The following is a 22,186-nucleotide window of genomic DNA, read 5'->3' as shown; positions in this document are numbered from 1 at the left end:
TAAAAGCCCCTAAAGGTACAGAGGACACCTTCCAAATCTCTAAAAAGATCAGGATCTTTTAAATTCTATGCATCTGCAAAGCAACTCATATTCCTGAAACCCCTTCTTTGATTTTGGAATATAGAACCTAACCTCACCACTGAAGGGAAGCACAGTACCTCTAATCCAGCTTCTAATTCAGGCAGTTTTGTTTCATTTATTAAAAAACAGACTCCTGAGCACTATAGGCAGTTCGTTTTACAGCTATCTCAATGTGCTTTACTTGGGATGAGGCAGGTGACAGGGGCTAGAGAGACTATATAACCTAGTGGTGGGAAGAACTCCAACCTGGGAGTCAGTCACACTGATTCTACCACTTACTAGCTGTGTAACCATAGGTAAGTTAAGTTACTCACCCTGTCTAAACTTCAGTTTTGTCTTCTATAAACAAGGTTCTGAGAATTCAAGGAAGCACTTAACATAGCACCTGGTTTGTGGTACCTCCCAAATCAGTGTTAGCTTTCCCAAGTGAGCACAAGTATTTGAGGCTCCTCATCTTTGTTCTAAAGTCAAGAGACCAATTAGTAATTAACCACTAGTTGTCCTGCGATGACTAGGTCAAGTGAGGCCACAGTGATTCTTAAAGCCATCTTGCAAAGCAGGTATACAGGTATCTCCTTTCCTGCAGAATTTAAGAACCTTTATGCAGTTCTTTCCGGTGATTTAAAGAGGTCACTGACTCTGCTACTCTCACTACATAGGTAAGAGTGGTAGAGTAGTTGATCTGAGACACAGTAAGGTCCCAGGAGAAGCCTTGCCCTACTATATGTCCGGAAGAGCTAACCTTAGAATTCAGTATACTTGGTAGCTCACCCCTTCCCCATGCCCCTGTGCCTTCTTTATTTGGTCTAAAGCACCTAACTTTTCCATTCTTAATCAGCCGATTATACTAAATTCTTAAAAAAGAAACATCTTAAAATCCATATGGAAATCAAAGTAGAACATTTCAGGTTTAACAGTGATAGTCTATTAACAATAAAAAGTTAGTTGGATTAAAAAGCACACTAAAGTTTCTAGGGGCTACCATAATAAAGCTAGATAGGAGAGGTTTTCATTTTTTTTGTCTTCACACACACACACACACACATATATATATATATATATATATATCTTCAGAGCCTCGTCTGTATCCAGTTTTTCATTTTCCCGATGTGTTATTTTGCTGTTGCTGCTCTGCCAAGGCTTGCTGAAGGCGCATCCGCTTCCGGGAATAGTGCTGCCAGTGTAGAATCTGCTGTTCATCAATAAATTTTGCACACTGGGCATTCACCAGCTCCTTTCGGAAGTGTTCATATTGGAGCAGCTCTAACATGTGTAAACACTGAGGGTACCTGGGTTTAAGTTTATAAGTGAATGAACAACATAATTTAAGTAAATAATGCCAAAGTCTAATTCAGTTATTCTCTTAAAAATGATCTTGTAGCCTACCATTTCTATAACATTCACTTAGTACACTCTAGTAGCATAGGGTTTTTCCCCTGCATAGTCATCAAAAGTCAGTGTTCAGCAAAATTTTCAAGTGAAAAGGTTTAAGTTCAGAAAGATTAACTTGCTCAAGACTACAGAACACAGTAACTGGTAAGCAGAGTGAAAATTTAGGCACAAACCATGCTATTCCCTTCTAGTGGCTTCCAAGGTGAACATGAACATACTTTAGTAATTATGTGTTTAATTGATAGTTACTGGTTTTTCCATCAATAGTGATAAAAAGACAACTTTCAGTTTGAAAGAGGACTATGCATATACATTGTACTCTTGTCCACAGGGGTATACCAATTCTGAAATTAGGTATACTCTAGGATTGGACAAGTAAATATACTGTGGATACGGAGAGCCAAATTTCTAGCTATCAGAAAAGGATTTATAGACAAGGAAAGGAAAAAGGCTAGAATGAACCCTGTGTTACTGAGCTGGTATTGAAAACAGCATGTACTTATGGCTTTTAATATATAGAGACATAGATATATGTGTGTGTGCATGTATACACATACATACATATATAGAGGTCTTGAGCTTTGTGTACTGAGAGGGCCTAGAAGCAATGACACTGTGGTACTAATGAACACACAGTGCCCGGTTTCCAAGGAGCAGGTTTCCTTGGAGAAAAGTCTGATTCAGGGATAAGACAGGGAAAGGACAAGATGAGCCTGGAACATTATGTAATGCCAGAAGAAAAAGTGCTAAAAATTCTTGGGAGGATCAAAAGTATTCAGGAGCCAACTTGAAGGGATTCCTAATGGCCAAATCTGGAATACTCAGAGCAAGAAAATACATAATTAAAATTCACAGAATAAAAATAATAATACAAAAGTCCATACTAAATGGATGTAAATTTCTTTAATAAAATAATAAATAAAAAACAAGGAAAAGTATTTCCCTACAATCGAATTCCAAACTAATAAATGGAGAATGAAAGAATTAGAAAATCACCACAATGAAAACTGTTTCTTCAAAAGCAAGTATCTTCAAATGATGCTAAAATTAATGGGCAAAAGTATATGTAATATGATATTTACATAGTCTCAAGGGATTTCCCCATAAGATACTTATTAAATATACAAGGAAAAATAGTAACTTGATACTGAGAAACCTAGAAGGTACCACCCTCAACCAAGTTATCAAAATTAATATCACCAGCAGTGGGACAAACAGACTTCATGTGACTATAGATATATGACAGATACAAAATCATTTCTGTTATAGTCATGGCAAAGAAAAGACCACTGAGATTAAAGGAGACTAAGAAAACAAGACAATAAATGCAATATGCAGGCCTAGACTGGATCCTGTACTGCATACAGCATACCAGCAGGACAACTGGCAAAATCTGACCTCTGTAGATTGGGTAATAATATTAATGTTCTGATTTTTGCTGATTGTATTGTTAAACATTTGGAATATCTGAGTGAGAAAAATATAGGAATTCTCTTTATTATTTTTTCAGGTATTTTGTAAGTGAAATTATTTCAAGTTGAAAAGACATAAACGCATTTAAAAGAGACAAAATACATTGAAATATAGGAAGTATGCAGATAAAGCCAAAGTTGTAGAAGTGATATGCAAATGACTAAAGTTTGGAAAATAGGATGCTAGAGCAATGCTTCTCAGACTTTAATGTGTGTGTGAATCACTTCTTAAAATGCAGACTGACTCCTTAGGTCTGCCGTGGGATCTGAGCTCTGCATTTCTAAAAAGCTCCCAAATGGAACCAATGCTGCTGATCTGAACACCACACTGAATAGGGCTTATAGTACCATGCTTCTAAGAGAGTAACTTCCAAGGTAGTAAAGGTTTGCAATCTACACGCTAAAAATACACAGTTGCTCTAACTGCTGGCTGCTTATGCTAGAATGCTGTATTCACACCTGCCCTGGCTAATTCCCTTTCATGACAGCATGGGTAGTTAAAATGACCAGGATGTAAGTTCTAGCCGGGTAGCCTTTAACAAGGTACTTAGCCTCTCTAAAGTTCAGTTTCTTCAGCTGTAAAATAATGTGAAAACCAAGAGAGGTCTCAAGTAGCATTTGGTCAATAACTAGAATTTAGACAGGCAGTGTTTGTATCAGAATATATTAGATGACAATAAAGAATCATACTCTGGATAGGCTGCAAGTCAACAAGATGAAACAGAAGCAGTAGAAAAGGAAAGTTCTGCATTTGGTGTTTTAAAAAATAAACAGAGAGAACTCAACAGCATTGATGAAAATAAGAACTGAAGGATTTTAGTTGACATTAATGCTCCCAGCAAGTCAACAATGTGATCCTCTCCCCACCCCCACCCCAAAAGTAATATAAACAAGGGTTTAATTAATAGAGGTGTATGTCCACATACAGAAAAGAAAGGACCTTTGGCCCACTGTACTCTGACCACATCTGAAGGCCTGTGTTTAGTTCTTGGCTGAACTGCATAAGGTACAACTGCCAAATATCCAAAGGAGGGAACCTGAACTCATAAGTCTGGACACCATGGCACAATGGCTGAAGGGAGTTGAGAAAAAGATATATAAGAGAGATGTTACAGTGGCAGCTACTGGTTAGCAATGAAGCAGGCCAAGTGGTAGAAAGTCTCTTCCACCAGGTGGAAAGCAGCTAGTAGTGACAGCTGCTCTCAGCTTCAGCCAGTTGTTGACTTGGAAGAGTTAAGATCTATGGCTGCTAGATCTTCCAGATTTTAAAGAGTATCTGGAAATCTGCATTTATTAAAACTTTCTGATCTTTAAATGTTGCCAAGCATTAAAAAAAAAAATTAAATCTTGGGCAGACTAAATAAAATGCCCAAAATGGGCTAATTTGCAATCTCTCTTGAATGTAAATATCTAAAAAGCTGTTGTCCTCAAGAGGGTATAGAATGGTTCTAGCTTAATCCAGGGACAAACAGATTGAAGCTACAAGGTGGTATATTATATCACAATATAAGGAAGAACTTTATAACTTCTGGCTAACAATCGAATCAGCTGCCCTTGACAGAGTAACATGGGATCAATGGAAACTTCCAAACAGAGTGTAGATGACCATCTGATCTCAGCAACATTGTGGATAAAATTAAACTTACTGGTGGCTAAGGCTTCCAACACTGAGTCTGTAAATCTACATACATACAACATTTGTTGAAAAATACTTTTTTAAAAGTCTTTTCTTTGGATTATTAAATGGATAAAAAGCCAGAAAAGATACAAATGGTCCTGCAGGCAACACAAGATGTATATGCTTCATGAGTCAACTGTTACTGCATATAGAAAAGTGACTTAAAGACAAGTTTGAAACATTTTCCTCTCAAATTTTTGTTTAAAAAAAAAAGTTCACTACTACTTTCTAACTACCTGCTTAAGACAAAGCAGGGGTGTGAGTTCAAGATGTAGTTTTTTGTTTTTTACCATTAAAAGGGAATTGCTTTCTGGTTATATGGTTCTTGCAACTTAGTAAGCTTTAACAGCAAAGTATCTGCTAAACAACCTGAATGGTAAACATACATATACACATAAATGAGTAAATACATGTGAAGTATTTAGCACTGTTCTTGGCACACAACAGGCCTTAAAGAAAAGATAGCAGTTCTAAGATTCAGGTAAGACTCCTCCAAACAACCCCAAACACCTTCCTTACAGATACCCTCTTTTTGTGTTCTAATTTCAGCCCATGGCTATGTTACTACTTTTACAGATTGTGCGTTCTTTGGGATCAGAAACCTGGGGAGATGGGGAGGTTGGTAAAAGACAAGGTCAGACAAAGGAGGGCCAGATCATAGAGGGGTTTAGCCCAAAAAAGAGAGATTGGATTTTATTCCACATGGAATGCAAAGCCATTAAAGGTTCTAGGCAAAAAAGTAAAGTGTTCTAATTTATATTTTTAAGTGATTAACTTGGCTTCTGTGTAGAAAGCTGTTTTGCTTTGTTTGGTTTTTGGGGAGGGGTAGGGGAGCAGGAAGGTAAAAGTGGAAGCAGAGATAACCAGGGAATAGATTACTGCAGTGATACAAGTTGGAGATGAGGGTGTCTTGTATTAAGGTGGCAACAACTAAAAGAAGTGGAGAGAGTCAAAATACATTTTTGCCAATGTGAAACTAAGAAATCTATTATATAATAAAGTATAAACATGCTTAGGATTATAAAAATTAAACTTACTTTAGATACTTGGCATATTCTGGGTCTTTCCAGTAAAGCAAGTATTTAAGATAATTAACAAAAGCTTTGTCTTTGAAGTAACCTCTTTGGGCAAGAACTGAAAAGCATTAAAAAAAAAAGAAAAGAAAAAGAAAATCTGTAGGTCAAACCAATTCTTAAACTATGATTTGTTACCCCTAATATAAAGGATCTATTTACATCACACTCCCACCACCAACACACATCAGATTCAAAACACAAGTCCCAATGTGCACAATTACATCTATACACCAGCATAAGTGTAATTTCATTTCATTGAGAATGTGTACAAGGAGACACTATTTTGAATTGCAACTCTTCTGTCAGAAATTAATAGCTACTCAATTTAATGAGGTGCTTAACAACTTACAATTAAGGTAATTTGGGTTGGCTAAACATTGCACAAATTCCAATTCCAATTGAAACCGAAGTCGATTTCCAGCATCATCTAGGAGACAAGACAGCAAAAATCATCGAAAATAAAGGTCACTGTATATAATACTCATTTGTGGTAAGGAAAGAATAAAGAAACCTGACTAATATTGAGATGGTCTTCCTAAACTGGGAGTGGATGGAGATAAACCTTTCTTCGAAATCTAAGAAAAAGCGGAGCCTTGGTTAAAAGGATTAAGTTAGAAGTTTCTCTAAAGTTAAAGAGAAATCATCAAAGAAAACAGCCACACAAACGGAGCAGAATTCCTACCAACTCGTGGGCCACTTTGCAGGAATTTTAAGTGATCACTTAGGTAAGCTGCACTAACTGTGGCTTCCCCTATTTTAATAATGCGTTGTAACCATTGTTAACAGTGATTAAGTTTCGCAAAAGCTACGTGCTGAATCCGTTAAGAAAAACTTAGGATGCAAGCCGAAAAAGAGACTGCAGAGAGCCTAAAAGATCGTGGAGTGTATGCATATGTGAGAAGCACCAGCAGCAGAATGATACAGAAGTCTAGCGACGATATTTCAAACACGAAAGCTCGTGAGAAGCAGAAAACCAACCAAGGAGGACACGGTTTAACACACAAGTCCTCTCTTAATCTCGCCCACAATGGGGAGCTGGTGGTTTTTGAGTAGCAAAGATGTGGAATAAACCAAATTAGGAGAACTACGAAAAGTACCTTAGCCTTTCTAGATGCCACAAGAGCCTCCTCTCCTCCCTGTCCAAATACGAACCCTACAGAGTGAGGCCTGAAAGGAAGCCTGGGGGAAGCGGTCTGGGCCTAGGAGAGTTCCATCTGCCAAGACTCCACTGAGCTACTCACCTGTCTCCATAGCGACGGCGGCGGCCATAACAAACCAAGAGACACCAACTCGCCACCAGCCCGACAGAGCAAACGCCCAGTGGCGAGAGAAGTTCCGGAAACCACGGCTCCCTCTTCCGGTCCCGGGGCATTGTGGGATATGAGGCCAGGAGGCTCCGCCCATCCCCGCCCCGCTCTATCCCCGCTGGCTCCCGAACAGCCAGGGGGCGGGGGCAGGGCCGTGGGAACGCCCGAGGGGCAGGAGCCCAGTGTTTTAGCCTTCGAAGGACCATGGTGCTTCCACGTCATCGTGTTGTGGCGCTCCCCCCTGTGGTAGTACAGTAGTTTTCCTCTCTTCTGCCTGCGGTGACGGTTGGTGTGTGGGGTGCCCAGAGGCCTCCCTGGTCCCCTCACGCCTGGCAGAATGGCTTCAGCCCAGGGGGCAAGCAGTCTTCGCCCCGGTGGGGACCGCCCGCTACGCAGAGACGTCCACGGTCCGCGTGGAGACCTCATCCCACCGCGTGGAGACATCGTCCGGATGGAGGGAGACCTCACAGGGCCGCAGCGAGGGGCCTTCCCTCTCCCCGTCGAGAAGGTGGCTCCCTGGCGTCCTCGCGGCGTCCTCCTGGCACGTGGAAGCCTCCTTGCAGCGCATGGAAACGACCTCCCGCCACGTCAGGGACCCTGCGGGTGGAGACGTCTCTGCACCGCGCGGAGAGCCCGGCCCCGAGGGCCAGGCCGGCCGCCCCTCAGAGAGAAAAAAACAGCCTGATGAGATGCTGCTTCCCAAAGGCCACCAAGGGGCCAGGGCCTTCGGCCAGGAGAGAAAGGCCTCCAGTTGCCAGCCAGCCAGCTGCCAGGTGGGCCAATCTTTTTCGGTTTCATGGAAACAGCCCATAAATCAATGTAAGAAACAGCTAAGCTGCGGTTCCTGAACACAGCCAACGTTTTTTGACCATCCTACGGCGTCTTGGACCAGTCGGCTTTTGAACCAGTGAATTATATTCACTTGAAGTCAGCACAAAAGGTTTTCAGGCCCAGGATGCTATATAAATCGGGTTGATGGACAAAGAGGCTGTTTGAGCCTCTGAGCCAGGTGAGTTTGGGATCCAGAGCCCTCAGATGACCTTCACCCCTTAGGAACAGAGACCAAACTGAAATCATGACCTGTGGAATGATTCCATGCCTGCTAAAAGCTTGAAAGGCAACAGACTCATAAATTACCAATTGGCCTTTGTTTATGTTTCAAAGTAAATGGTTTTCTTTTACCTGGCACCCCCATTCACACACTTTTTAAATGTAGGTTAGATGTAGTTAAAAATGACAGCAAACCCACCAGCAAGCAAAAATAATCTTAGAAGAGAAAGTGAAAGGAGGTCATTGAAACCTGACCTGAGGTTTGAAGAAGATGGACAAGAGTCATATTTACTGAGTACCTGCTCTGTGCCAGGCACTACAGATGCTCCTCCACTTACGATGGAGTTACCTCCCAATAAACCCATTGTAAGTAGAAAATATGGTAATTTGAAAATGCACTTACTATCTACAACCTACTAAATATCGTAGCTTAGCCTAGCCTACCTTAAACATGCTCAGGACACATTAGCCTAAAGTTGAGCAAAATCATCTAACAGAAAGCCTATTTTATAATAAAATGTTGAATATCTCATGTAATTTATTGCTTACTGTACTAAAAGTGAGAAACAACGGTTGTATGGGTACTTAAAGTAGTATTTCTACTGAATGTCCCTTTTGTACCATTGGGAACTGTCTGTATTCTGGGAACTTGGACTGTAGCAGTAAAAAAGGCAAAGACCCATCTCTAGTGGAGCTTACAGTGGTGAAAAGGCAGACAGGCAATGATGAAACAAGACAATTTTCTACTGTGATTGGCACTATGAAGGAAATATATGGATAATGTGATAGAGAATGGAAGTAAGATGTTTCTTTTGATAAATGGTCAGGGAAGGCCTTGCTGATTAGGTAACATTTAATCTGAGATGTATGTGAGTGAACAGTGATCTGGAAAGGGTGCATTCTAGGCAGAAGGAACAGCAAATACAAAAGGTGATGGAACAAGTTTTGAATGTTCAAGGAACAGAAAGAAGGCCAGTGTGGCTGGAAAGAGAGACAGGCAATTATATATACACGGAAGCAGAATGGAAGACAGGAGATTAAAAGCAAGCAGGGGCCCGTCCACAGAAGGTCTTCTAAGCCACAGTAAGGAGTTTGAGATTTATTCTAAGGTCAACAGAAAAATATTGGAGGGTTTCCAACAGGGGAATGACATGATGCCATTTACATTTTAAAAATATCCTTCTGGCTTCTGTGTGTAGAATATGGGACAGCAGTTCTCAACTAAGTGTGATTTGGTCCCCCAGACGATATATGGCAACGTCTAGAGACATTTTAGTTTGGTGGAAAAGTTGGGAGGCGGTGCACAGAAGGTGCTACTAGCACCTGGTGGGTAGAGGCCAGGGATGCCACCTCACATCCTACAGTGCACAGGTCAACACCCCATCCTCTGCCAACAACGAAGAACCACTGGTCCCAAAATGTCAATAGTGCCGAGGCTGAGAAACACTGACAGTTCTAGCAGTTTGAAAAGCTAGAACATGGTCCACTGGGGCAGCACCCCACTTCTGCACATCAGGATTGTGGTGAGACCTAAGAAACAGTCATGGAAGAGGGTTACCTCTAAAGTTAAAAAGAAGTCATCAAAGAAAACAGCCACACAAACGGGGCAGAATTCCTACCACTCGTGGGCCACTTTGCAGGAATTTTAACAGTGATCACTAAGGTAGGCTGTAATAACTGTGGCTTCCCCTATTTTAATAATGCGTTGTAACAATCGTTAACAGTGATTAAGTTTCCCAAAAGCTACGTGCTGAATCTGTTAAGAAAAACTTAGGATGCAAGCTGAAAAAGAGACGGCAGAGAGCCTAAAAGATCACGGAACATATGAATATATAAGAAGCACAAGTAGCAGAATGATACACAAGTCTGGCGACAGTATTTCAAACTTATGCAAGCTCATGTGAGAAGCAGAAAGCCAATCAAGGACACGCTTTAAGACCCAAGGAGGACACGCTTTAAGAGAACTCTCCCGTAGTGTCGCCCACGCCGGGGAGCTGGTGGGGTCGTGTATGACTAGCAAAGATGTGCAAACAAACCAAATTAGGAAAACTGCAGAGTACCTTAGCCTTTCTAGACGCTACAAAAGCCTTGTCTCCTCCCTGTCCACATACTAACCCTGCAAAGAGTGAGGCCTGGAAGGAGGCCCCGGGGAAGCGGGAGAAGCGGTCTGGGCTGAGGAGAGGTCTATCTGCGAAGACTCCAGGCTCAGAGAGCTACTCACCTGTCTCCATAGCGACCGCAGCGCCCATAACAAGCTGAAACAACACCAGCCCAACAAAGCAAAAGCCCAGAGGGGCGGGAGAAGTTCCGGAAACCACGGCTCCCTCTTCCTGTCCCGGGGCATTGTGGGATATGGGGGCGGTGGCTCCGCCCATTCCTGGCCCGGCCGGCTCGGCGCACGCTGGCTCCCAAACGGATGGGATTCGGTGCCCGACGTTGGGAACGCCAGAGGGGCAGGAGCCCAGGGAGGCAGAGTTTTACCCTCAAATGGAGTGAGTCCCGGCCGGCGCGGTGGCTCATGCCTGTAATCCCAGCACTTTGAGAGCCTGAAGCGGGTGGGTCACGAGGCCAGGAGACCAGCTTGGCCAAGATAGTGAAACCCCATCTCTACTAAAATACAAAAACTAGCCGGGCTTGGTGGCGCGTTCCTGTAATCCCAGCTACTCGGGAGGCTGAGGCAGGAGAATTGCTTGAACCCAGGAGGTGGAGGTTGCAGTGAGCCGAGATCGCGCCACTGCACTCCAGCCTGGGAGAAGAAGCGAGATTCCGTCTCAAAAAAAAAAAAAAAAAGGAAAAAAAGGGGGTGGTGTAGGGGGGAAATGAGTCCCAGCGTCTGGCACAAGACTAATGTGCAAAGCTAGTGGAATGAATTCGGTAGTCTATATATACCTTCCTCAAGCGCCACAGCAGACTGGATCTCCTTGCCTACTACACCCTCTCCTGCAATCCAACTTGTGAGGCCTGTTTGTGTGTGCGCGCGCGCCCACGCGCCCAAGCCCACACTTGCCTTTAGATGGAGGTTGGCTTCCCAGCCATCCAGACTTGCCCCAAAGTCCGTGGTACAAGCAATCGTAACTCCTTTCCCCACCTCGCCGGCCTGCTGTACCAGGCTTTGATTCCTTCTTCCTGCGTGTTTTGGACAGAAAACACGCAGGTGGCACACAGTAAGCGCTTAATAAATGTCCTGACTAAGCGGTCTCCTTGGAATTGAGGCGATGCTCCTGTGCGTCCCTCGTTGCACAGAGCTCCCTTGTCTGTAACCTCAGCGGTCACCGGAGCGGCCATCGGTCCTCTCAATTTCTCTATTTTAAAAAGCCGTTTCAAGCGCTAGCGCTGTTGGATCTCCGACTTTTTGGGCTTTATCGCCTGGGGTGGAGTGGCTGGTGAGAGGGAAGGGATGGGAAGCCAAGACAGGAGAACACTCCCGATTTCCCGACCCACATCCCATCATATATCATATCAACCTGGAGTTCTACTGGGTCCTGTTACTTTTTTTCTTCCACCAACCCCAAATTCCCATCACTGGTCTAACTCTCTTCCAGTTCCGCAAATCCAGATGTCTGTCCCAGGGAACTTCAAGGAAACTTGCCCGAGAGGTCCGCCCCTCTTCCCACCTCCCAGACCTCTCCTGCTGCCTCCCCCGGTGTCACCCGCGTCTCCTCCCTCGCTTCACCTCCCTCTACACAAGAATCCGGCCCAGTCAGTTCTAGACCCTGAGCATCTCCCGCTTCCTTGCCCAATATCCGCCCCGCCCACGTCCCCTTGAACCTGCTGAGCCCTGCTCCCCGCATCCCCACGCCCTTGCTCCGAGCTTCGGAGAAAGAAAATGCGCACGGTGCAGGTGGCCCCGCAACTCCACGGTGAGTGAACGGAGGACGGAAGGTGGAAAGGCGCACGCCTTCCTCCCTTCTTCCTTCCCTAGGGTGGGCAGCTGGTGACACACAGTAAACGCTCAATAAATGTTTCCGCTGCTCGATCTCCTTGGAGTTGAGGGACGCTCCTGAGCGACTCTCATTCCACACAGCTCTCGTGCCGGGAAACTCTGCAGTCGCCTGAGGAGTTGTCGGTCCTCCTGCTTTCTCGATTTTAAAAGCTGTTTCACACCAGAGGCCCCGCCACCTCTGCTGCAGACCTTCCAAGCCTTTCAGAAGCCAGAAGAATTTCTCCCTAATTCACTCCTGCTGCTTAACACGTTTGAATGGCTCCCGCATGTTCTCGGGACCAAACCCAAAGCCCTTGGGGCCACCCGACCTGCTGACCCCCCACACCTGGGCTCTGAGCTCCAGCTCCACGATGCTGCTGGCCTTCCCTTCCCCTCTGTTCCGTCCCTGCCTGGCACGCCTCTCCCCTGCCTACCCTCTCACTGTTCCTGGCTGAGCCATCCCCACCTCTAGGTCTCCGGAAAGGCTGTCCCCAAGCCAGTGGGGCCCCTGCAGGCCCTCAGCCTCGGGGGAGGGGGTCACACAGCGGGAATTGCTACCAGCACGTCCCGGCTTCACAGCGCGCTTGTCCAGGGCATGGCTCCGGGTTCCCAGCGCCCAGCCCAGGGCTTAGCACAGTCAATGACCACAGGGAAGAGAAAGTGAAGGAAGGAGCAACCCTTCTACCTGCTGCCCCCGTCCCCTCAGAACCGAGTCCTCTTTCTCTCTCTCCCTCCCTCCCTTCGCGCCGCTAGGAAGGACGTGGTCCCTGGAGGGCGCAGGGCTTAGCCGAGCGCCCCTTAACCAAGCCCCACCCGGGCTGAGCCTCTGCTGCCGCCCGCAGGACCAAAGTCAAGGTGGAACTACCGGAGTACCGAGGGCCGCTGCTGTTTGTAAAACTGAGCAAACGGCACCTCCTCCAGGAGGACGCCTGGTTCTGCAGCTGAAGAAGAAAGAAAGAAAGAAAGAGAGAGAGAGAGAAAGAAAGAAAAAAGAAAGAGAAAGAGGGGGTGAGGGAAGGAAGGAAGGAGGGAGAGAGGGAGGGAGGGAGGGAGGAAGGGAGGAAGGAAGGAAGGAAAGAAGGGAGGGAGGAAGGAAGGAAAGAAGGAAGGAAGGAAGGAAAAGAGGTTTAATAGAGTCATTAAACCAAGTTCCATATGGCTGGGGAGGTCTCACAATCATGGTGGAAGGTGAAGGAGAAGAAAAGGCACATCTTACATGGTGACAGGGAAGAGAATGTATGAAGAGGAGCTGCCCTTTATAAAACCATCAGATCTCCCAGGCACAGTGGCTCATGCCTGTAATCCCAGCACTTTGGGAGGCCAAGGCAGGCGCATCATCTGGGGTCAGAAGTTTAAAACCAACATGTCCAACATGGTGAAACTCCATCTCTACTAAAATTATAAAACTTAGTTGGGCATAATGGTGAGTGCCTGTAATTCCAGCTACTCAGGAGGCTGAGACAGAAGAATTGCTTGAACCCAGGAGATGGAGGTTGCAATGAGCCAAGACTGTGCAACTGCACTCCAGCCTGGGTGACAGAGCAAGAATCTGTCTCAAAAAAAAAAAAAAAAATCAGATCTCATGAGACTTATTCACTATCATCAGAACAGCCCAAGATAAACCTACCCCCATGATTCAATTACCTCCCACTGGGTCTCTCCCATGATTCAATTACCTCCCACTGGGTCTCTCCCATGATCCAATTACCTCCCACTTGCTGTCTCCCATGACAAGTGGGGATTATGGGAGCTACAATTCAAGATGAGATTTGAGTGGGGACACAGTCAAACCCTATCAAAATGTATGCAAATTATCCTTATTCTCAGTCAACATGATCATCTATGTAGCAATTCCCAAAAAATCTACAAAAATACTCCTAAAACTAATAAGTTTAGCAAGATGGCAGGATACTAGCAAAGAACAACTGAAAATCAAAATATAAAAAAATATATTTAAAATAGGTCTAAAAAATGATTAACTTAGGCATATAATCTGACAAAAATGTGTATAAGATCTGTATGCTGAAAACTACAAAACGTTGATCAAAGAAATGAGAGAAGATCTAAATAAATGGGAAGACATACCATGTTCACGAACCAGAAGACTCAATGTTAAGATGTCATTTATCCTCCAATTGATACATAGATTCAATGCACTCAGTCAAAATTCCAGAACTTTTTGGTAAGTATTGACAAGATGATTCTAAAATGTATGTGGAAAGACAAAAGAACTGGAATAGCCAAAATAATTTTGAAAGAATAATTTTGGAGGAATCACACTGCCTGGTTTTAAGGCTTACTATAAAGCTAAGTAATCAAGACAGTGTGGTATTGGTGAATGAACAGATCAACTGAATACAATAGACAGTCTAGAAATAGATCCACGTGTTATAAATATGGCCAGTGGATTCTTGCCAAAGGTATGAAGGTAATTCATTGGAAAAAGGATAATTTTCTGAACACATGATGTTGAGACCACTGGACATCTTTATACAGACAGATGAACTACAAGTCACATTTCACACTTTACACAAAAATATGTTCAAAATTAATTATAAATCTGAATGTAAGACTTTTAGAAGAAAACAAAGAAAACCCTTGACCTTATCCTTATTCTCAGGCCACATGATCATCTCTGTGGCAATTCCCAAAGAATCTACAAAAATAACACCAAAGCATGAGCCATGAAAAAAAAAATGTCAAACATCATCAAAATTTGGACCGGGTGCAGTGGCTCATGCCTGTAATCCCAGCACTTTGGTGGGTGGATCACTTGAGGCCAGGAGTTTAACACCAACCTTGCCTACATGGTGAAACACCATCTCTACTAAAAATACAAAAATTAGCCGGGCATGGTGGTATGTGCCTGTAATCTCATCTACTCAGGAGGCTGAGGTGGGAGAATTGCTTGAACCTGGGAGGCAGAGGTTGCAGTGAGCCGAGATTGTGCCACCACACTCCAGCCTGGGTGACAGAGGGAGACTCTGTCTTAAAAAAAAAATTTTTTTTTTAATGTGCTCTGTGAAAGACACTGTTAAAAGAAAGCAAAAAGACAATCTCAGACTGGGAATAAAGTTACATCCAACAAAGGATTTGTATGCAGAATATAAATAACTTTCAAAACACTACAGTAAGAGAAACCCAATTTTGAAATGGGCAAAAGACATTTCACAAAAAGAGAGTATACAGATAGAAGATAAGCTCATAAAAAGATGCTCAGCATCATTAGCCATTAAGGAAATGCAAATTAAATCACAATGAGGACACTCATGTGATTTGGATGCTCATGTATTTAAAAGGTTGGGCTAGACTGGGCTCAGTGGCTCATGCCTGTAATTGTAATCCCAGCATTTTGGGAGGTCGAGGCAGGTGTGTCATTTGAGGTCAGAAGTTTGAGACCAGCCTGGCCAACATGGTAACACCCCTTCTCTACTAAATTTTTTTTTTTAATTAGCTAGGCGTGGTAGTATGTGTCTATAATCCCAGCTACTCAGGAGGCTGAGGCAGAATTGCTTGAACCCGGGAGGTAATGGCTGCAGTGAGCCAAGATCATGCCACTGCACTCCAGCCTGGGCCACAGAGCAAGACTCTGTCTCAAAAAATAAAAGTAAAATAAAATAAATAAAAGCTTGACCGGGCATGGTAGCTCACGCCTATAATCCCAGCACTTTGAGAGGCGAAGATCGCTTAAGCCCAGGAGTTCCAGACCAGTCTGGCCAGCATGGCAAAACCGCATCTCTACTAAAAGTACAAAAATTAGCTGGACAATACCAAGTGTTTACAAGGACAAGAAGCAACTAGAACTCTCAGACCTTGCTGGTGGGATTACAAAATGATATTGCCACTCTGGAAAACAGTTTGGCAGTCTTATAAAGTTAAATATACTTTATAATATGACAACAATTCTTAGGTATTTACCCTAGAAAACTTCAAGTTTATATTCACACCAAAACCTCTAAATAAACAGTTGTAACAACTCCATTTATAATTGCCAAAACAGGCCGGGCACTGTGGCTCACACCTATAATCCCAGCTCTTAGGGAGGCAGAGGCAGGAGGATAGCTTGAGCCCAGGAGTTTGAGACCTGCCTGGGCAGTATCGCAAGACCCCGTTCTCTACAAAAAGGGGGGGTGACAAAAAAGACAAAATATATATATAACTTCCAAAACAGCAACAACAAACAACTGGAAACAACCCCTTATCATTCAATGGTGAATGGATAAACATAATATTCCTCAGTGATAAAAAGCAATGAACTATTGATACATGCAACCACTTAGATGAATCTCGAAGGCATTGTTGAATGAAAGAAGCTAAATCCCAAAATGTCACATACTGTATGATTCCATTGACATGACATTCTTAGAAGGACAAACCTCTAGTGATACAGAACAGATCAGTGGTTGCCAAGGCCTAGGGATGGGATGGACAGTGTGATTACAAAGAGGTAGCATGAGGGGTTTTCAGAGGTAATGAAACTGTTCTTTATCTTGTGGTGCTTACATAAACCAACATAAAATTCATAAAACTGTGACCAGTCACAGTGGCTCACACCTGTAATCCTAGCATTTTGGGAGACCAAGGTGGGAGGATTGCTGGAGTCCAGAAGTTTGACACCAGCCTGGACAACATACTGAGACCCTGTCTATATCAAAATAAAAAAATTGTTTTAATTAGCCAGGTGTGGTGGCAGCCTCCCAGTGACATAGGAGGCTGAGGTGGGGGGATTGCTTGAGCCTGGGAGGTCAAGGCTGCAGTGAGCTATATTCATACTACTGTGCTCCAGTGACAGAGCAAGACCTCATCCCCCCAAAAAAAAAAAATTATAAAACTCTCTACCAAAAAAGTCAACTTTACTGAACGTTAATTCAAAATTAAAATTAATGCATAAAGCTGTAAAGACAAAGATATTTTCAGATATGCCAGGTTTTAAAATTTTACCTCCTGGAGCATCACACACTGGGGTCTGTTGGGAGCTAAGGGAGGGACAGTGGGGGTGGGGAGGTTGGGGAGGGATAACATGGGGAGAAATGCCAGATATAGGTGATGGGGGGAATGGAGGCAGCAAACCACATTGCCATGTATGTATCTATGCAACAATCCTGCATGATCTGCACATGTACCCCAGAACCTAAAGTACAATAAAAAAAAAATTTACCTCCCACACACTCTTTCTCCAAAAGCTACTGAAAGATGTGCTTTTGTGATGGCGTGATGAAGAGAATAAACAAGAAGAAGGAAAACACTGGATCCAGACATGAAAATCAACACAAAAGGAAAATGACGGAAAATTCTTGAGCAATGGTGAAGACAAGTGCCAGGAAGACAGCTGTACAGTGTGTCTAAGAAGTAACCTGTCTGATTTGTAGTAGGATGACAGACAGTTCCCAGAGGATTGATATCAAGAGAAAAGCAGAACTGATAGATCATTTGGGGTGGCTGAACAAAAATTCAAAAAGACTTCCAGTTCTGGTGGAAAATTTCATAACACAATAGTATGTGGAAAACAACACAAACAACAAAAAAGAGGCAATCATTAACTTCAGGAAATAAAAAAGTTACAGTGTAATTATAGTACAGTATATAACTCACCTATCTATGTTAATTGCATTATCTTGATAATATAAACACTAAACCAATGGCATACCAAAGATGGATGGTGAGGGCAGCCTGCCTCAAGTGCTGGCAGTAAGAAGTGCATTACTGAGGGTATCTTTGAAACAATCACAAAACTAGAAGTCAGTCTGGTTTTCATTGTCACTTGCACTAGCAATTCTAAATAATGTCAATTATAAGATTCTTAAAATTTTTTGTTTGTCTAATTTATAATTCATAAGTAATTACTGAAGTTACTCTTGAGCTTTAACATTATATTTGCGAGCTTCAAATGAACACATTCTTATTATTTATTCTTTAATACGCATTTTATATTTTACCTGAAAGCTAATTGAGCAATGCCCAGTTGTACATTCCGTCTCCAACACACACAGATTCAGCTACAGGCAATTGTTTGGAGTAAATTTATAATAGTCCAGAATCACTGTATATCATATATGAACAAAACCTGGTATTAACCCACCAAAAATATTATACTGTACCTTTTTCTTTGCACTGTTCATGGTTTTAAACTCCTGGTTGCACAGGATGACAAGCCAAAGTAACTCAAGTTCTGTTTCTTTGCTATTACAATACTGTGCTTGCATTTTTTTCTAACCTTATCTAAAACTTTCTCTTTCTATCCATTTATTCTTCTTTTGTTTATAGGCATAGAAAGATATTTGAAATAATACCAGTTACTGTCTTTACCATTCTAAAATACTGATTTTTTTTTTCTTTTTCACATATAAACAACTCTGAAATCTAGTAACCAGATAATGACTGACAGTCAGGTGGCAACCATGAAGTAGTTGTCATTGCTGACACCTTCTGGTAAGATCAAGCAAGTGCCAGCATCAAAACTTAAAGCAGTACCTTAGAAATAAAGTCCAGAGACAATAGCTGAGCACTCTTTTAAGAAATGCTGCAGGCCGGTTGCGGTGGTTCACACCTGTAACCCCAGCACTTTGGGAGGCCAAGGCAGGCGGATCATGAGGTCAAGAGATCGAGACCATCCTGGCCAAGATGGTGAAACCCTGTCTCTACTAAAAATACAAAAATTATCTGGGTGTGATGGTGGGCGCCTATAATCCCAGCTACTCAGGAGCCTGAGGCAGGACAATCACTTGAACCCTGGAGGTGGAGGTTGCAGTGAGCTGAGATGGTGCCACTGCACTGGACAACAGAGTAAGGCTCCATCTCAAAAAAAAAAAAAAAAGAAAAAGAAAAGAAATGCTGCATTATTAATACTCTTGATGTACAAAGGATATTTTATTCACACACAGACACTACTTAGTCAAAGAGTGATTCAGAAGAGTTGAATGCTAAATGTGAAGATGTTTTAGAAATATATTGGACCAATTTATTTCTCATATTTTTTGTTTATGTTTGTATATGAGTAAAATGCTACAAAATATATATTTATACAGGTTTAAAATAGTTATTTTAATAAAAACTCTAAGTTATATAAAGCATTTTATTATGGTTTAGGTTTTTTTAGTGATACAAAAAATAATTTGAAGTATAATCAAAACCTAGATTTGATGAACTATCATATTTCTGAGTGGTAGAACTGGGTGGTTTGTTTCTTCTTTAAACTTTTCCATATGGCTTAATTTTATAATATGCTATGAGGAATATTACAAATAGTATATATTATTATATACAAAATATAGACAATGTATTATATAGGACATAAAATATGTAATTTACTTATATACCATACATATTACATAATGAATATGTAATAAATATGTAAAATTTTCCATATAGCTTAATTTTATTATGAACTCTTTGATATAACTGGTATTTCATTTGAGCCATCTTGATATTGCTCTCCCAATATTGTTCATACTCATTCAGCTTTGCTTAGCTTCATGTAAAAATTTCTCCCTATTCTTCAGCTTTACAGTATTTTGGCCATGGTCTAGGTCTAGGGTGGTTTCCTTCATGATGGAAGTGAAATATGAATATTTCAAAGCCAAATAACTCCCTGACATTCTCTTGGGGCTGTGCCTTTCTAAGAGCCTCTGTGTATTCTCTCCCCAACCCTGTATCCTATATTCCTCTACCTTCTTCTTCCATACCTATTTCAGGATCTCTGAAAGATGCTGGACACAAGTCACCAATGTTCTTGTGTTAGAAGCAGCATTCATGTCCTAAAGATCAAGGGTGATGTTTCAGGACCATGGACAGTAGCACATGGCTAGGGATGCCTAAACCAGCTCCCAACATTCACCTCACCCTACGAGTCCCTCCAGAGGGCCCATCAAGGCTGGCAGTGGACATGTTGCAGGTTAAATCCATGGTCTTCCTCCAAATCAGGCTTAGAAAACTCCTCCCAACAAAATATCACATAGTAGGCACTGAATAAATTTTTGTTGAATTAACAAATTTATTACAGCAAAGGGTTATACCTATGTGCTCAATTCACCCAACAAATATTTATTTAAGCCCCTATTGTGTGACACGCATGGACCTTTCAGACAGTATGTTTTGTGACTGAGTTCCTTGTTTCATGGTGTGTGGCTGGTGTCTTATGAGTACGACAGCAGGCGCTACATAGGGCTGCTTCCTGCTTGCATCTCCAGTAGAAAGTGAAGTCTAATACAGTTTTTCTTCTTTTCTTCTGTTAGAATTCTGGACTCCTTGTTTGTCCATCAACACTTCTTCTTCTCTCCTGATTTCTGTCACTCTCCCTAGAACCTAATACATCAGATAATACAAATAAGGTCTTTCTTTCCTATCTTCATTCCCAGCCCTACAGCACCAAACATTTCAGATAGTGTACTCTGCAACCAAATCTTTCCCCACTCCTACTCCCATTTCCATCTCTCTCCCTAGAGCCTAAAACATCAGAGAAGCCAAATAAGGTCTTTCTTCCCTGTCTTCAATCCCAGCCCTACGGCACCTAACATTTCATATTTTGTACTGTGCAACCAAATCTTTCCCCAGTCCTATTTCCACTTCCATCCCTACTCCTTAAACAAGTACAAGTGTCTTAAAGGAAAAAAAGCACTGCTTTTTGTCATCATCTTTTCTGAAGTACCTAGCACAGAGCCTGGCTTGTAGTTGTGTATCAGTAAATAAATGACTCAATCAATCAATGAGAATAAAAGCCCTATGAGGGTGGGAACTTTAGACTGTTTTATAACATATTAGACATTCAATAAATATATGTTCAATTAATTGATTAATAAATTAACATATTATCTGTGATCAATATCACGGAGAAAGGTTAGGCTTATCTGCTTATTAATTCGGCCAGCAAATATTTATTAAGCATCTGTCATGCATTGTACACCAAGAATATAACAGACAAAAACCTTTGCCCTATTGGAACTTACATTCTAGTGGGGGAATAGACAAGGAACAAGTAAATACACAGAAAAACAGAATAATATAATTTGAGAGTGTGGGCAGTGAGATAAAGAAAGCAACGATGAACAGTGGTGGTGATTTCAGGTCACTGGTTCAGGAAGGGCCTCTCTGAAGGATGGCGACTGGGCAGAGACCTGAATGTGGTGAGGGAAAAGCAACGCTCAAGGGAAGAGGGTCTCATGCAGAAAATCAAGTTCAAAGGCCCTGGGCTGGAATGAACGTGGTATGTTTGAGGAACACAAGAACCCAGCGTAGCTGTAGGGACTGAGAGTGGGGGAGAGTGATAAAAAATGAAGTCAGTGAAATCATGTTAATTATTCACATATTAAATTACAAATCAGCTCTGACCCTCAAAAAAACCCAAAAAATATAAAAGGTTACATAGTAAAGTATCCCTCCCATCCATGTCCCCCTGCCATTTAGTTCTCTTCCCGATAGGCATCTAATGCCATTGGTTTCTTATGTGTCCTGTGCATATATAAACAAACACATACATTTGTATGTCAATCTTTCTCTTTTATAGAAGTAGTAGTATACTGTATGCTGTTCTATACTGTGCCCTTTTCTCTTAATATAGCTTGAAAATCTTCCTAAATACTTTGTTTGCAACTCTGTGTATTGTCAGGATGTCCTGTAACTTGTTTAACCAATCCCCTACTGGTGGGTAATTATATTTTTAATCTTTTGCTATAATACAAAAACCCACCACAAGCCTTTAGACCTAAAGGTAAGGCTTTGGAGTAAGATCAACCAGGATTCAAATTCTGGTTTTTACTTAGAAGCTAAGTGACTTTGGGATGCTACACACTCTCTGCTCTCTGTTTCCTCACCTGCAAAATGAGGATCATAATACTATCATGACACCTTTTGGGGAGGACTACATAGGAAGATGTATGTGAAGTGCTCAGCACAGTACCTAGCCCAAGAGAGTAATATTATCTTAACAAAATTCACCACATACCAAGTGCTGCTGTGTACTGGGCTCCAAGCTGAGAATTCACATGTTATCTCATTTCATCTTCACAACCCTAAAAGGTAAGGACTACTATTTCCACATTTACCAAAGAGTAGCTGAGAGGTTAACCAATATGACCCTCAAGTCCTGGAGAAGCAGAAGAATCAATCAAAGTTTCCTGACAGCAGAGACCTGCTCTGAACCATTACATCCATCTGCTGGAGCTCAACAAATGTAGCTACCATCATCACCATTATCATCACTGTCACCATCACCA

General features: G+C 42.3%; 2 protein-coding genes across 2 annotated transcripts; one reads left to right on the top strand and one right to left on the bottom strand.

Annotated features, from left to right (window-relative positions):
* Nucleotides 1-964: 964 nt before the first annotated feature.
* On the bottom strand, nucleotides 965-7,091 carry MED31 (mediator complex subunit 31). Its single transcript, XM_017538859.2, has 4 exons — nucleotides 6,941-7,091; nucleotides 6,049-6,126; nucleotides 5,661-5,757; nucleotides 965-1,370 (listed from the first exon to the last, which is right to left on the bottom strand). Exons 1-4 carry the CDS (start codon nucleotides 6,966-6,968, stop codon nucleotides 1,178-1,180), a joined length of 396 nt encoding a protein of 131 aa, XP_017394348.2. The 5' UTR covers nucleotides 6,969-7,091; the 3' UTR covers nucleotides 965-1,177.
* A 26-nt stretch (nucleotides 7,092-7,117) lies between these two features.
* On the top strand, nucleotides 7,118-8,646 carry LOC108311446 (uncharacterized protein C17orf100). The gene is given in 3 exon segments (XM_017538860.2): nucleotides 7,118-7,378; nucleotides 7,380-7,598; nucleotides 7,600-8,646. Coding segments are annotated over 3 exon segments (474 nt in total). The 5' UTR covers nucleotides 7,118-7,343; the 3' UTR covers nucleotides 7,820-8,646.
* Nucleotides 8,647-22,186: the final 13,540 nt, after the last annotated feature.

The sequence above is a fragment of the Cebus imitator genome, unplaced genomic scaffold (genome assembly GCF_001604975.1).
Source record: "Cebus imitator isolate Cc_AM_T3 unplaced genomic scaffold, Cebus_imitator-1.0 Scaffold115, whole genome shotgun sequence".
Taxonomy (NCBI): domain Eukaryota; kingdom Metazoa; phylum Chordata; class Mammalia; order Primates; family Cebidae; genus Cebus; species Cebus imitator.
Note: the sequence above shows the minus strand (reverse complement) of the source record. Positions and strands in the feature narration are given on the sequence as shown.

Coding starts and splice junctions, on each gene's coding strand:
- MED31 (XM_017538859.2), bottom strand. CDS start 6,968: ATGGCCGCCGCCGTCGCTATGGAGACAG. Junction 6,127..6,940: donor CGCCGTCGCTATGGAGACAG/GTGAGTAGCTCA, acceptor CTTGTCTCCTAG/ATGATGCTGGAAATCGACTT. Junction 1,371..5,660: donor GAATATGCCAAGTATCTAAA/GTAAGTTTAATT, acceptor ACTTAAACCCAG/GTACCCTCAGTGTTTACACA.